Below are 16,497 nucleotides of genomic sequence, written 5' to 3'. Positions count from 1 at the left end.
AGCAGAGCTGGGTCAGAAACGGCATAATTGCAGCCTTTGTTAGCACTGTTCCCAAGGCATTATGCACTTGCTGCCACTAGACCCATTTACTGTCCCCATCTATCGTCTTTCAGCTCAATGCTCAATGGTCGTCTGTGTGGAGATCTCTCCAGAACAGGGGCTATGCCCCCCCCCCCTCTCTCTCTCTTTGTATTTCCATCCCTCTCTATCTCTTTCTCTCTCTCTTTGTATTTCTATCCCTCTCCATTTCTATTCCTCTCCCTATCTTTCTCCCTCCTTCTCCTTTCCCCCCTGCCTCCCTCTCTCTCCTCACTTTCCCTCTGCTAGCTCACCAGCTTCCCTCCCCTCTCCTCTCCTCTCCTCCCCTCTCCTCTCCTTTCTCCTCTCCTCCCCTCCTCTCCTCTCTCCTCCCCTCTCTCCTCCCCTCTCCTCTCCTTTCCAGCCCACCCCTCCCCTCTNCTCTCCTCTCCTCCCCTCCCCTCTCCTCTCTTTTCTCCTCCCCTCCCCTCTCCTCTCCTTCCCCTCCCATCTCCTCTCCACCCCTCCTCTCCTCCCCTCCTCTTTCCTTCCATCCCCTCTCCTCTCCTTTCTCCTCCCCTCCCATCTCCTCTCCACCCCTCCCCTCCTCTCTCCTCTCCTCCCCTCTCCTCTCCTCCCCTCCTCTTTCCTTCCATCCCCTCTCCTCTCCTTTCTCCTCCCCTCCCATCTCCTCTCCACCCCTCCCCTCCTCTCTCCTCCCCTCCTCTCTTCTCTGCACAGAGCACACCCACTAGAAGGCAGGCAAGGCTAGCAGGCTGCTGTGCTGTGCTGGGTGACTCTGGCTCCGTCCTCGGTGAGACTTGCGCTCGCTCCCTCGCTTGACGTCACCAGTGACACAGAGTGAGTCTCTGTTTCTGCTTGGTCCTGTTCGTACTGTAGGCTGTGCATCCTTGGCGGCCGGGGTAGAGAGGCGGGGGGTTTGAAGACATCAGGTGTGTAGACAAGCGGGTGGGAGTGAAGAAAATGAAGAGAGAGAGACAGAGTGAGTGAGTGAGTGAGTGAGTGAGTGAGAGAAAGAGAGCCAGAGAAAGGGAGGAGGGAGAAGAAGGCGAGACACAGCAATAGTTTAGGAGTAAAGAGAGTGAGTGAGTGAGTGATTGAGAAAAAGAGAGAGCTAGAGAAAAGGGGTGGAGGGAAAAGGAGGCGAGACACGACAACAGAGTTTGGTAATGAAGAGAGTGAGTGAGAGAGAGAAAGAGAGAGAGCCAGAGAAAGGGAGGAGGGAGAGGACTCAGCAACAGACAGAGTTTGGCTCTGGCTACAGATAAAGGGCTTGGCTTGGTCCTTCCCAGCAGCTTCACGGGCAGGGCCTGAGGCATGGCAAGGGGACATGCGGGGAGGATGATCTGGGACGGTCGCAGCAGTCGCCTACAGGACACCAGCAGAGAAGCAGAGAAACATTTGGACTGATGCCACAGGCAATCATGCCCCTCTGATCAACCAGCCTGCAGAATCTACCTCCACTTCATCTGAAGAAGAGGATCCACTGGATTTATGCTAAAGGTAAATTGATGCACTACACTACAGTGTTTTTTTTTCTGATAATACACCAGAATTCAATCTCACAACCCCACACTATAAAAGCTATCACAAGTTTACCGGCTGCTTTGGAATTCCAAGTTAATTTAAATCCTTAGTGTAAGTTGTGTGACGCTTTGAATTGAAGCTTTGTGTTCAAACAACACACACAACTCCACACAACTTACAATAAAGATTTAAATTCACTTGGAATTCTGAGGCAGCTGGCAAACTTGTGATTTCAAGTTAAAACCATGTTGATTTTTTCAGTGTATTGCATAATTGATGAACTATTCGTGTAAGTTATCAAGACTTCACTGTCACTGATAGACACATACTTCAACAAACATGGACTAGTTGTGAAAATAACTTCTCCACATCTTCCCTCTATTTTTGCCATACCCTTTTCAGCTAGATAAAATTGGAAATAAGAAAAGTGTTGAATTATCTTCATTTGATTCTGTTGTACTTGTACCCCATTTAAACTTTCCCTCTGCCTCGTTTTGGAAAGTGGGGCAAATACGCATTAAACATGCATGATGCAGGAGAGGGCTTGACACCACCAGTCTTCTTACATCATGCTAGAACACATAGAAAGATGCCGTCACATTTTGGATGTTTTGCATTTAGAAATCTAGGCTATATAATTGAATTTTCACTTGCATTTACTTTACATTTGCTTCATGGGCCATCACTAGTCAATATCATTCAGTAACTGTCACCTGAAACACAGTAACACAAGCTCATCATTATTACCTACCCCAAAAGAGGTTACATGCTTGCCTGAGTTTGTGTGTTGGTGTGTCTGTTTATTTGCTCGTTTGCATAAGGTGAATTGAGTAATGCTGGCGAATATGCCATAAGCATCTGCCTGCTACTTCGTGTATGCAGGGTCGTAACCAGACATTTTCAAATACCGAGGTCAAATACTGTGTGCTGTTCTGCATACTGTACATTTAGAATGGCTCAAACACTTCAGAGGGGAATGGGGGTGGCGTATACAGACGGAATTTATAATTGTTGATCATATATCGATTTTCATCATAGATACATTTTACATTATTGAAAAAAATACAGAGGACAAGACCCCTGTGTCCTCAATTGTAGTTACGGCCATGACTGTATGGGCCAGGAGTTTCCAACCTTTTCCAACTTGGGGGCACACATGAAATTTGCACAACTCTTCGGGATCCACCCCTGATCCAATAAACAATACAACTCAAACAAATAGTCGACAGCGACACACACAAAACATATTATTTTGGATTTTTAAGAAAACGACTTCTAGGCCCATTTGAAATACTTTCAAGGGCCAGTGGGCCTTGGCCCACAGTTTGATAATCACTGACATAGGCTATGTGGCTCACTATCCACAAGTAGGCTACACCTTTTGTGATTGTTTTTTGTTTAAGTTCACAATGCTGGTCAAATTCATTACATCCTGGCTCTGCCGTGGCCTAACGGTAGGGCACTGTGTTAGCCTACTACGCCGGCGAGCAGGGTCATTTGCCCACCTTTCACCATCTCTCTCTCCTAAAATAAAGGTATATAAACAAATTATTTATATCCCGTTCACTACATTTAGGCCTAAGGTTAATCAACGTTGTATTGTGAGCAACATGGAGTGATCCCAAAGCATGTATTCTTATAGGGCAAGGTGGACCACACCATTGGTTATTCATTCACTAGAATATGGCTGGATAGTAATAAAGAATGCTCTTATAAAAACAAAGGTTGTGATTATGAGAGGGATGTGACTATTTATAGGTGGGCAACGATGTCTCCTTTGAATTTTTCATAGGAGTTTATATCAATCACTCATATTTTATACAGCAGTTAACAAACAACATTAAATAGGCGTGCTGACAGAAAGGGACAAAGGAGTATGTTGTCCCGGGCCAAGGCGGATATGGGGCCAAATTGTATTGGCTAGGGGCCCCTTTAAAATGACTTTGTCCTGGGCCCAGCAAAAGCTGTCAGCAGCCCTGCCATTGAACATGAAGAATCACATTGTACAATCTCTTTAACACATGTGAACTAAACAGACCAATGCTTAACACGTGACATGGTCATTATAAGTGAGACATTTATAAGTTGGTTAACACTTGGCGGTTCAATTCTCTTAAAAGGATATGCCACTATTTTGGGGCTTAATACAGTTAGAATTGTTGGCCAGTGTTTATACAGGTGGTAACGTGTCTTATTTTTCATGTTAAGTGTTGTCTTGCTTTAAGACAAGTTAAACGAGGGAGTATGTAGCTAAGCTTGTGAAAGTCAATGGATCACTGTTGCATGTAGCATGCTACACGGATCCATTGACTTTCACTAGCTTAGCGTCATGCTCCCTCTTTTAACTTATCTTCAAGCAAGACAACGGCTTACATGAAAAATAAGACACTTAACCACCTTTATAAACCCCGGCCAACGATTTTAACTGTATTAAGCCCCAAAATAGTGGCATACCCCTTTAACACACTTAAGGTATGTAGGCCTGTATCTGCATGGATTACACCACGTCACGACACAAATATCCCATACAATGTCTTTGAGCAAACAGCTTCCTTGGCGGAGGCCTGCACTCTCTGAGTGGATTTCTAGTTATGTCTGATAAATGTTAATATGCATTCAGTTTCCATGAAAAAGAATGTGCACAGTAGTACTGTCAAGATAATCCATTGTGTCATGTGGTTCACACACAGCATGTGATTTTAAGCTCCTTATTACTTTAGAGAGTTTTCTGTATATTAGAGAGTATATTAGATGTACTGAAAGTTTTCAGGATATTACAATGTGTTGTACACTACGTATTCACATTCACAGCTGCTGTAACCAAAAAAAAGATTAGCTGGCTTACATACCTTTCTGGTGACTTTTTTATTTTATTATTTTTAATTAGAATATCTAATGTAATGGAATATAATCAAATGAAATATGGTACGATTAAAGTAATACAACACCATAAACCGAATAAACAAAAAAATATTAAAGGATTTCTTTAAATGAATCAAACTAACTGCATGTCTACCTCTTGTTCATTCTATTGTTCTGAGGTAGTCACTCAGCAGTCTAAGTTCAGTGGCAATGGCAGTGAGACTCTGTCAACACAGTGCCATTGTCTGAAATGAATCTCAAGCAGTGACGCAAATTGTTACATTACGGCAGGGGTCCCCAAACTAAGGCCCGGGGTCCGGATTCGGCTCGCCAGGCCCCTTTGACCGGCCCTACACCTCTCTGCTTCTTTGGGCCAGTTCAAATGGTGAGATGCAATCCTCACAGAAAAAAAGATCAAATAAATTTTATAAATATTTTATTTTGTTTATCAACAGGCCTTCCTACAGTTTAATTTTCACTAACTTAGTATGAATCATCAGAAGTTTCTTGTATTGATAGTTTCTTATCTCACTGTAATATAAACAGGCCTACCATTTCTTATCTCACTGTAATATAAACAGGCCTGCCATTTCTATTGTATCACTCCTAAACGGTCAATCACCATATTTTTCTAACCTTTCCTTGCTATTTTTATATGGTTATTGGAAATTAAAAGTAATACCTGTTTATTTTTTTACGTACTTACTCACTTCTTTTGCAAATCACTTGTAATGATGAACTATTTTGTGCTAGAAATTATGAATGAAGGAAGCATTGCACTCTTTTTTCTCTGTCTATTCGTCTACGAACGTTTCGGGCAGAGACCTTCTTCAGCATGTAATGGCGATTGCTGTGCAAGAAATTATGGCTATAACAGGCAATGACCTAGTATACAGCCCACTTGATTGATCCCGGCCCCTGATCACAGTCAGGAACGATAATGTGGCCCCCAGAGAAAAAAGTTTGGGGACCCCTGCATTACGCCGGTATCGTCAAAGTACTATAGTTGGAGAGACAGGAAATGAGTGGGGAGAGAGAGACGTGGAAGGACCCGGGTTCGGAACCTGGGTTGTTGGTGTAGTAACCCAATGCCCTACCGTTAGGCCATGGCAGCGCTGGTCTTGGTGTTTTTCACTGTTTCATTGTCTGAGGTGTCTGCCATGAAACATGACATGAAAATGAAGAAACTGAACAGAACAGAACTAATTGCCAGAAACGACAAGCCATTGTGATTAGACATTGCGATACTAGGCTATGGCCTAAGACATGTAATGCTAGTAAAATGTTGTAATAGAACATTCTATTTGGAAATTTGGAATACTGAGCCTTGAACTCATTAAGGCACGTTGTTATAAATCTGCTGTTATCAGAATAGCGATGACCAGGTCAAAGTGCATTACCAAATAGGCCCTGTGTCATGTCATAAAAGTGTAGTAGCCTACTATTGTAGTTAACTGTTCACTGACCATTACTATGTTCCACTGGTGGACTAGCGTGCAATATGGGGCTACTTGAAGTGAATTGGGAGAGTCTTCTTGATACTCACATATCACTCAGACTTCACTTTGTTTCCTCTGCCTCTCTGTTCAAAGTGGGGTAGTGGGGGACCTACCCTCTCATTCCAATTCAAGGGGAAGTGGCCCTTGGCATGAAAAAGGTTTCTCACCCCTGTTTGAAAGTATCGGGACACACTACACTTTCATGCACCCACAAGTGTTAAGGCATAAACTGAGTGGAATCAGTAGCTACAGGACAGGGCCTTAGATGGACAGATTAGCTGTGTGTGTGTGTGAGCGTGCGTGCGTATGTGTGTGTGTGTGTGTGAGCGTGCGTGCGTATGTGTGTGTGTGTATGTGTGTAGTATCCCTTGGATAACCGTCAGTCTTTTTTCTTATATCATACAGCTTGATAGCTCATGTCAGTAGGCCTTATTGCAACTAGTGACTCCAACAATATTTTTTTAATGTATTTATTCATTTTGAGAAATATGGTATGAGGCTACAGCAGGCTGAGACTTCTGTGCTTCAGTTGCACTGACTCAGAGCAGAGCAAAAAAAAATGCACAGTCAGTCACCAGGCCTAGCAGGCACCTGCGGAAATGAGCCCACCAGGCTCTAATCAGCGGACTAGAGGGAGCCCTTGGAGTTTCAGGGCTAATTTACTGCTTCTCTCTGGAGGATAGCCAACCAAGTCTCTGCTGATGAGGCACCTACTGTACTGGCGGACAGACACACACCATGTTGTTTACAACCAATAAGATCATTGATGAACAGAAATACATACACTATATGCATCCATTTACACTTGTATTGTATTGTATTGTAGGCAATTAGGGTGTCAGACTTGTAGCCCAAAGGATGCCAGTTTCGACTCCCGACCCGCCAGGTTGGTGGGGGGAGTAATTAACCAGTGCTCTCCCCCATCCTCCTCCATGATTGAGGTACCCTGAGCATGCATGGTACTGTCCCGCTGCACTGCACCCCGTCGGGTGCCGTTGGGGGCTGCCCCCTTGCACGGGTGAGGCATGACTGCAATTTTGTAGTGTGCACTTGTGTGTTGTGGTGTGCTGTGTCACAATGACAATGGGAGTGACATTATCACATTCAAACATTGTCACTTGGGGATTCTTTTTTCACCTATGTTTTCAGTCCGGGAGAGCTGGCTTATCTATCCTCCTCCTTTCACATTTTTAATGAGGGTTTTTATTGCTTATTTGACAGATGGATTTGACTGTAGGCCTAGTAAACTGCAAATATCGTTGGGGGTGGAGACCAACTTCCATCTTGTTATAGTGGAGTTGCTTTTTTATTTTGTTTATCATTTTCTCGTCTTGTTGCTAACAACTACCCATGTGTCCGTGCTGCTGAATCATCCGGTACAGCTCTCCTCAGGGCTGGACTGGGGGAGAAATGGGGCCCGGGCACGTTTGGCTTAAAGGGGCCCCTCATGGGGGAGAAATGGGGCCCGGGCACATTTGGCTTAAAGGGGCCCCTCATAATTAGCGGCGCAGAACTGACTCACCGGTGGGTCCCGTACCCCCGTTGACCCCTATTTTCAGAAATGTGAAATATAGGCTATATTTATTATACACACACACATATACAGCCTTTTTATTAGAATACCATGAAAAAGTTGATTTATTTCCATAATTCCATCAATAATGTTAAACTGTCATGGATTGTAGATTCATGGCCCAGTTTTTTAACTATTGCAAACATTATTTTTTTTCTTTTTATATACGTTGGCCTTCCAGCTCAAAAAACCCATGAATTGGGGAATTCGCATTATTAGAATATTGTTATAAAATCAAATTTTTCTTCATCAAAATTCGGGTCACATTATATCAGTTGAAATTTGGTACTTTCTACATAACATGCAATGGTCAATACTTGGTTAGGACATTCTCTGTCTTCATAATGGCCATGATGCGTTTAACATTGAAGTCAATGGAAAAACAGTGCATGGCAGTTATGGAAGCCCAGATATCCTTGATGCTTTGCCGTCAGCTGTTCTTGTTTGTTGACCTGGTACCCCACACTTCACTCTTCAATATACCCTGTAGATTTCCATGCCACGTTTTGGTGCTAACTCACCAGTTTAATTCTAAATAACCAGAAATGAATCCCCATTGAAAATGAATGGGGTTTAATTTCTGTTGAGTTAGAATTAAACTGGTGAGTTAACACCAAAACGTGGCATGGAAATCTTCGGGTATATTGAAGAGGGAAGTGTGGGACACCAGGTCAGCTATACAAAAACAGCTGACGGCAAAGCATCAAGGATATCTGGCCTTCCATTACTCCCATGCACTGTTTCTGCCATTGACTTCAATGTTAAACGCTTCATGGCCGTTATTATTAATAATATTAAGACAGAGAGAGTCCTAACCAAGTATTGAACATTGCATGTTGTGTAGAAAGTACCAAAGTTCAACTGATTTGATGTGCACTGATGTGAAACAAATTTTGATGAAGAAAATTGTGATTTTATTACAATATTCTAATGATGTGAATTCCCCAATTCATGTTTTTTTTGAGCTGGAAGACCAAAATGTGTAAAAATAAACAATTTAATGATTGGAATAGTTAAAAAACTGGGCCATGAATCTACAATCCATGACAGTTTAACATTATTGATGGAATTATGGAAATAAATCAACTTTTTCATGGTATTCTAATAAAAAGGCCTGGAGCTGTATATATATATATATATATATATATATATAGGCTATATATTATTTACATTTCTGAAAATAGGGGCCAATGAGGGTGCAGGGCCCGCCGGGAAATGCCCGTTATGCCAGATGGCCAGTCCAGCCTTGGATACAGCTCTCCTGCTGTGGGTATCTGATTACCAGTGGCCAGGCTGACCGGCTGCTGGGTATTCACCCTATCACTTGCAGTAGCCATACATTATTCACACAGGGGACAGACGAATGCTGTTTCCATGAATACACTATTAGTTTAATCTCACCAAGAGATTAAAGTATTAATAGGTTAAAGTGAATGGCATCAAATTCACCCCCAAATGAATAGGTGTTGACACACTGAAGCGTTTTGGACAGCTACACTAAATTGCAGTGTCCAGTCATTTTGAGTGTTCATGAGAGTGACCACTCATCAGGTGACATTGAAGACCATATTACCATGAAAACAATTAAGAAGGGTTTTCCCAGACCATTAAGACCATATTACCATGACAACAATTAAGAAGGGTTTTCCTGTCAATTGCCGTACTTCTGGCACTAATAAAATTGAAATTCGAGGGAGTGAATAATTAACTAACTACTTCTGCTTAATTACAATTTTTTCCAATACCCCCACACCTGGAGCACCCCCACTAAAGACTCAAGAGGTGTCGACTTAGGTGTGGCACCCCAAGGTAACTGTATTTGTGGCTAAACAAAGCATATGCTGCCATGCTATTGGCTTGCCATTGTCGGGAGTTGTGGTTAGTTGAGGTTTCCTCATTAGATGTCCTCTGGTAGGTAACTTGGATCTCTGAGGTGGCTCAACTCTATCTGTATATCTCCCCTTCTCTCTCTCAGTTTCCCAACTATTTTTTTGTTTTTGATTTGAGTGTATTCATTTTTTGTAACTTACCGTCTCCTTGTCTTTAATTGTAATGGTTAACTTGCATTTGATCATTAAATTATCATTTACCATTCATTCATTAGTACCTCCTCGTGTGTCCTGACATTCAGATGTACGGACTTCTTTATTGATTCTTCTGTTCAGATAACCACCTCTTTCCTTCATTGTTTGGAGAAATGAGTGGAGTAAACCACTTATTTACTACCAAAACCTAAATTAGCCTCTAAGAATACATAAACAAAGTCAACAGCATTGACTCCTGAGTGCCAACCCAGATACACCAGCAGGGCTGGACTGGCCATCTGGCATAGCGGGCATTTCCCGGTGGGCCCCGGACCCTAGTTTCAGATTTTAAAAAAAAAAATATAGTGCCCGGGCCCTATTTCTTCCCCAGACCAGCCCTGTACACTAGATTACCATACCAATCCTCACCCCAGCAGAGAGTTTATGACTCATGACTGGTTCTGTCTGCACCGCTAGAATGCTTATCAGCTAGAGCCAGAGTCTGGGGTATAAAGGTTGCATGGCTGAAAGAAAGGGGCGATAGTGGTCAGCCAAGAATTTTTGGCCACCCTCCAGTTGAGTCCTGTGCTGTTCATTTAGAAAATGCTCTGGCCCAGCCGTTTCTCTAACTGGACTGCTACACAGGTGACCCAGGTTCGATTCCCGGCCCGGATCATTTCCTGATCTTTCCCCGTCTCTCTCTCCCATCTTGTTTCCTGTCATCTCCCACTGTCCTGTCAGAAAAATATATATATTTTTAAAATCCCCCCCAAAATATTTTTAGAAAAGAAAAGAAAAGAAAAAAAGCTCTGCAAATGAAAAACAGAGAGAAATTGTCTATAAAATGCATCTCAAAGGACACAAGTGTTGCTGCTAGGCTGTTGAATTCAAAAACATCAACATAGGAAGGAATGCACTCATCACGTCTCCCTTTCTCCAACCTGCCTTTATTTTTTATTTATTTTTAAATGCAGCTTTCAACTTTTTAAATATATTTTTTTCCTACTTATATTTTTGCCTTTTTACTTTCTTATTTTGTTTTACCTTTTTTGGGACTCTCAGAGCAGGGAAGCTTTTCATTGTATGTTTCATGTATACAGTATACACATGACAATAAAATATCTTGTATCTTGTATCTTGCAAACCAAAGGTTTTGTCAATAGAATACAAACCTTTCCTGTGCTTGACATGATCAGATTAAATTATTATGATGAATTGAAGAGTTCAGATGCAAAACCCCCTAAGTGCCTTTTCAGAAAATAATCTTAATTCATTCTTATTTAATACAAAGCTATCAAAATTGCATATTTTTAAAAATTATTAATGTAATATAATATATAACTATTTATATGTATTATCAAGTACATGAATGTAAACCAAACCAACAACGGGTTCTCTAAATACAGAAGTGCAGGTCTTCAGAAATGGAGTTAGGGGGTTTTGCATCTGAACTCTTCAATTGTTATTATTATTATTATTATATTATTATTAAGTAAAATGTTCTTTGAAATATTGCACAGTGACCTGGCTTCTGATGAAGTGTCTTTTGCACTTCAACATGCACAATAGTAAGTGTAATAGTGTACCTTTACTATTACTACCTATTGTATAAAATAACAGTATTATTGTCAAAAATGAATGCATTTGGAAGGCCTACTACCATTTTCCTTTTGAAATTTTAAAACTGCAGTCACCTATCATAAAGGTTGTTAGATTATATTGTGTTGCTGGATGTTTTTGTTTGTTTTTTTGCCCGCTACTTTTTTTCTTGTAGTTCAGTCAGGTGTTGACTCTCAAATTTCCATGGCAGCAGCAGCCTCTATAATTGGGCACAGGAGGAAATTGTTATGTCAATGGATGTGTGATGACGCTGATGTATTGTCCTTATGAAAGGGCAGAGTCAAAGTCATATCATCCATGCAAATGCAAAATAGGCAAACTGTATTCTAAGGGGCAGTCATGGAGGCGTGGCTAAGGAGGCGAACTGGTGTAGCCCAAGGGTTCCCAGTTTGATTCTTTGTTTGCATGTAACTGAACTGACTGTCGTGCTGTTAGTTCTGGGAGACCACTGATGGCCAGTGGACATTCCTGGTAGCTGAGATCAAAGATTCTAGAACAGAACACTCGAGAATCTTTGTCAAAGAACTTAAAGAAAAACAATCCTCTCACATGCTTGGAATTTTTGAACAAACTGTCTGAAATGACAGGCAAAAAAGATGGTCGTCCTTGGACACAGTGGTGGAGTAGAGAGTAACATTTAAGGACATGATGTTAAAAGATCTTTTATGTAAGAAATTAATAATGTGGTCATTTTGTACAGCTTATTTTAATGACTAATGGCATAACAGCTTCTGTTCTATTGTATTAGGCCTATAATTGTTGTTGTAGGCCTATATTGTGAATATTATTATTGTATTATTTGTGTTGTTGTATATTGTGAATATTAATATTGTGCTGTTTGTTTCGGCAGCTATCTCCATTGATGGGGCCATGGTTGCCAAGCAGGGGAGACAGTGGCGGTCTATGTGCAAAAGCCTGGTGCTGGGCACCCTGCTGACCAGCTGTATGATCCTGTTCTACTGTCTGTCTTCACCACAGTTTCAGTTCAACCTCAACGTACCCGAGTGAGTCTGACCTTGCTGCCACAAACACAGTTCTTTTCAGCCTGATAACAATGGATTGATTCAGTTTACGTAATAAATCATTATATAGACCTAATTATTAATAATAATAATAATAATAATTCATTTTATTTAAAAGCGCCTTTCAAAAAACTCAAGGACACTGTACAGAGAGAGTAAATAAAACAAGACAGATAAACAGATTGTAAACAAAAAATAAATATATAGAAAAAAAAAGAAAAAAAAAAAAAAAAAAAAAAATACAGTTAAAGAATCATAAAGAATAGGCTAATTGAAATAGATGAGTTTTAAGTCTTGATTTGAACAGGGGTAAAGACTCAATGTTGCGGATGTCAGGGGGAAGCGCATTCCACAGCTGAGGTGCAGAGCAACTGAAAGCTCTGTTCCCCATGGTGCTGAGACGGGCAGAAGGGACAGAGAGGAGAATGGAGGAAGAGGAACGGAGGGGGCGGGAGGGAATAGCAATATGAATAAGATTAGATAGATAAGGAGGGGCAAGATTGTGGATAGCCTTGAAGGTGTGGAGAAGTATTTTAAAGTGAATTCTAAATTTGATAGGGAGCCAGTGGAGATGTTGGAGTGCAGGGGTAATATGGTGACAGGAAGGGGTTTTAGTTATGATGCGGGCAGCTGAGTTCTGGACCAGTTGGAGCTTGTGGAGAGATTTTTGAGGGAGACCAAAGAGGAGAGAATTACAGTAATCAATGCGAGAGGTGACAAGACTGTGTATAAGGATGGAGGTAGAATGGGAGGTGAGAGAGGGGCGGAGACGGTTAATGTTGCGTAGGTGGAAATAAGCAGACCGTGTGATGTTGTTTATGTGGGAGAGGAAGGATAGAGAGCCATCAAGCATGACACCCAAACTCTTAACTTGAGGGGAGGGGGAGACAGGAGAGCTATCAATTGAGAAGGAGAAACTATTTGCTTTGGATAAGGTGGATTTGGTGCCTATAAGTAGGACTTCAGTTTTGTTCGAATTCAGTTTCAAAAAATTTGAGGTGAACCAGGATTTGATTTCAGAAAGACAGGTGGTGAGGGAGGGGGGAGGGAGAGTGTCAGAGGGTTTGCCAGATAAATAGAGCTGGGTGTCATCAGCATAGCAATGGAAATTAATATTGAATTTGCGGAAGATATTACCAAGGGGAAGGAGGTAGGTGATGAAGAGGAGGGGCCCCAGAACAGAACCTTGAGGCACACCAGAGGTGACAGGGGAGGGCTTGGATTTAAAAGACTTCATTTGAATAAATTGAGAACGGCCAGAGAGATAAGAATGGAACCAGTCAAGGGGTGTGTTACTTATGCCAATTGAGGAGAGTCTGTGGAGAAGGATGGAATGCGAGATGGTGTCAAAGGCTGCACTGAGGTCAAGGAGAATGACAATAGAGAGTAGGCCAGAGTCAGCAGCCATGAGCAGGTCATTAGTGATTTTAACTAGGGCTGTTTCTGTGCTATGTCGGGGGCGAAAACCAGACTGGAAGTGCTCATAAAGGGAGTTAAGAATTAGATGGGAATGGAGTTGAGAGGCTACAATTTTTTCTAGAATTTTGGATAATTATAATTATTAATAATTATTGTAATGTAAAGGATACGTATTAGGCGTAGTGAAAAACAGAGGTCCACCTTAGTAATATAAGTAAATCAAATTTTGGCTGTTAAATAATTTAATGAATTCACATCTTTACATTTAGGCCCAATTAATCAACATTCTTTTCATTTATGCTAGGGTTCCTGTGCCTTATTCTTGTGCACACCACCGTCCAGCTCAAGCGCGCGGCGGCAGCAGTGCTGCTGCTGCCCCCAACTCAAACGCCTCTGAGCATGGCGAGACCCCCTGCGTCCCCAAGGTGGATCTCATGTTCATGAAGACCCACAAGACAGCCAGCAGCACCTTCCTCAACATCCTCTTCCGCTTCGGGGAGAAGCAGCGCCTCAAGTTCGCCTTCCCCAGCAGCAGGAATGACTTCTCCTACCCTTCCTCTTTCCACCGCTCCCAGGTGAAGGACTAGCCATGGCTACATTTCCCAAAAACTCTTAAGTAGTACTTGAGCCTACATTGTAATAAAGTATAAGGGGTCTTCTGGGCAATACATCAGAAATAGGTCTCAAATAAGGGCGACCATTTTCTTTGCATGTGTGAGAATTTTTTTTAATTTGTAGACCTATAAAAGGATTGTATGCATAAACTTTTATTGATGTGGCATATTGCTTAGGATGCCCCTCATACTTAAGTACTACTTAGGCTTCAGTACTACTTAGGGTTTTTTGAGAAATGCAACCCTGATTATTTATCATCGACTTTCAAATCTCTGTTCAAGACTTGGTCTGACCAAGTGCATAACGATTAACGTTTCCCAAACGGCATGGTTGACCCGCCTCCCTCTCTTTGCTATTCAACAATATACATGAACTGCTGGACAAAAAAATAACTAAACATTCAACTTAACAAATAATTATATCTTATTTCCATACTTTCCAGGTGAAGGACTACAGGCCGGGCATGTGCTTCAACATCATCTGCAACCACATGCGCTTCAACGCCACCGAGGTGGCCAAAGTGCTGCCCACAGACACCACGTACATCACAATCCTGCGCGACCCCGCCGAGCTCTTTGAGTCCTCGTTCCACTACTTCCACAACGTGGTTCCCCTGACCTGGAAGATCTCAGGGGAGGACAAGTTCACCGAGTTCCTCAAAGATCCCGGACGCTACTACGACCCCGACGCCTACAACTCGTTCTACCTCAAGAACTTGCTCTTCTTCGACCTGGGCCAGGACAACAACTTGGAGCCGGACGACGCTCGGGTGGAGACGGCCATCCGGGCCATCGCCGAGCGCTTCCAGATGGTGATGCTGGTGGAGCACTTCGAGGAGTCCCTCATCCTGCTCAAGGACGCCCTCTGCTGGGAGATGGACGACCTGCTCTTCTTCAAGCTCAACGCCCGCAAAGACTCCACGGTGTCAAAGCTGACGCCACAGCTGAGAACCAAGGCCCTGGAGTGGAACGGCCTCGACTGGAAGCTGTACCGGCACTTCAACACCACTTTCTGGAGAAAAGTTGACGTTTATGGGAGGGAGCGTATGGCGCGAGACGTGGCTGAGCTGCGGCGGCGCAATGCGGAGATGGTGAACATCTGCATCGAGGGCGGGCAGGCCGTGGACGCGGGGAGCATCGAGGAGAGCTCCATGCAGCCGTGGCAACCCATAGGCGAGAAGAACATCCTGGGCTACAACCTCAAGAAGAACGTGGACAAAAAGCACCGCAAGCTCTGCCACAAGATGCTCACGCCAGAAATCCAGTACCTCAGTGACCTCGGGGTTAACCTTTGGCTGACCAAACTATGGGGTCGCGTTAGAGAGATTATAAACTGGTAATAAAAGAAAACTGGAGAGCAGTGGAGTGTTGAGAACACTGGGTGAGGAAGTCAAACAAGGTCCGGTAACTCTTGACGCCAGAGATCCAGTACCTCACTGACCTCGGGGTGAATCTTTGGCTGACCAAACTGTGGGGTCGCATTAGAGAGATTATAAACTGGTAATAAAGAGAACTGGAGAGCGTGGAGTGTGGAGGACACTGGGAGTGGAAGTCAAACAAGGTCTGGCAACATTTTACTTGACCTCAGCGTCATAGGAATGACATTGTAATCAGGGCTCTAAATTAACTTTTTTCAACACCAGCCAAACTGGCTAGTAGATGTTAAAATACCAGCCAAACACACACTCACTAATGGGTCAAAATGGCTAGTAAGTTGGGCTTTTCTACAATTTTCACCAGCATTTGGCTAGTTGTCTGGTGTTAATTTAGAGGTCTGATTGTAATAACAGTGTCATAACACAGTCATGGACGTGTCATAAACATTATGTCCATGTCACAAACATTTGTATGACTGTTGGCATTAAGTGACATTTGGTAATGGTAAAGACAACCCTAACAATGTCAACTTTGCGTGGCATAAAACATGTATGACATTGGCATCATGTTTATGACCCATCTATGAATGACTCATGACACTGTTTTGACACTATTATGACACGTTCCTGTCACGTATATAACACTGGCGTCAAGTAACCCAAGGTCCAGTTCTTTTCTGTTGCTTGTGACCTTTTGCCTCCGTCACCCTACCTCTGTGTAGAAAACAATACTGCCCTACAAAGTCAAAGTGCAGTAACTACGAAACTGAGGAAAAAGGCCTTCAAAGTATTGGTATGAGGTTGGATATTGTGGTTACTGAAAATTTGACATAGCAATATCTCTACAACGGGACACATTGGACCAAGACCTTGTCACAAGATGAAGGAGGTGTTATGAAGGCCCTTTTCAGTCTAAACTTAA

General features: G+C 42.6%; 1 protein-coding gene across 2 annotated transcripts; it reads left to right on the top strand.

The window, feature by feature from the left end:
* Nucleotides 1-1,123: 1,123 nt before the first annotated feature.
* On the top strand, nucleotides 1,124-15,726 carry gal3st1a (galactose-3-O-sulfotransferase 1a). Of its 2 annotated transcripts, none has more exons than XM_063194323.1 (4): nucleotides 1,124-1,542; nucleotides 11,995-12,148; nucleotides 13,890-14,160; nucleotides 14,643-15,726. In XM_063194323.1, exons 2-4 carry the CDS (start codon nucleotides 12,015-12,017, stop codon nucleotides 15,537-15,539), a joined length of 1,302 nt encoding a protein of 433 aa, XP_063050393.1. In that variant the 5' UTR covers nucleotides 1,124-1,542; nucleotides 11,995-12,014; the 3' UTR covers nucleotides 15,540-15,726. The 2 variants fall into 2 exon arrangements, with proteins under 2 accessions (XP_063050393.1, XP_063050392.1); XM_063194322.1 differs by lacking the exon at nucleotides 1,124-1,542 and adding an exon at nucleotides 11,712-11,811.
* The last annotated feature ends 771 nt before the right edge of the window (nucleotides 15,727-16,497 follow it).

The sequence above is a fragment of the Engraulis encrasicolus genome, chromosome 3 (genome assembly GCF_034702125.1).
Source record: "Engraulis encrasicolus isolate BLACKSEA-1 chromosome 3, IST_EnEncr_1.0, whole genome shotgun sequence".
NCBI classification, from domain to species: Eukaryota; Metazoa; Chordata; class Actinopteri; order Clupeiformes; family Engraulidae; genus Engraulis; species Engraulis encrasicolus.
Note: the sequence above shows the minus strand (reverse complement) of the source record. Positions and strands in the feature narration are given on the sequence as shown.

Excerpts from the sequence above, each read along its gene's own strand:
- gal3st1a (XM_063194322.1), top strand. The coding sequence starts at position 11,790 with ATGATGTTAAAAGATCTTTTAT. Across the intron at positions 11,812-11,994 it reads GATGTTAAAAGATCTTTTAT|CTATCTCCATTGATGGGGCC; the intron begins GTAAGAAATTAA and ends TTGTTTCGGCAG. Across the intron at positions 14,161-14,642 it reads CCTCTTTCCACCGCTCCCAG|GTGAAGGACTACAGGCCGGG; the intron begins GTGAAGGACTAG and ends CATACTTTCCAG.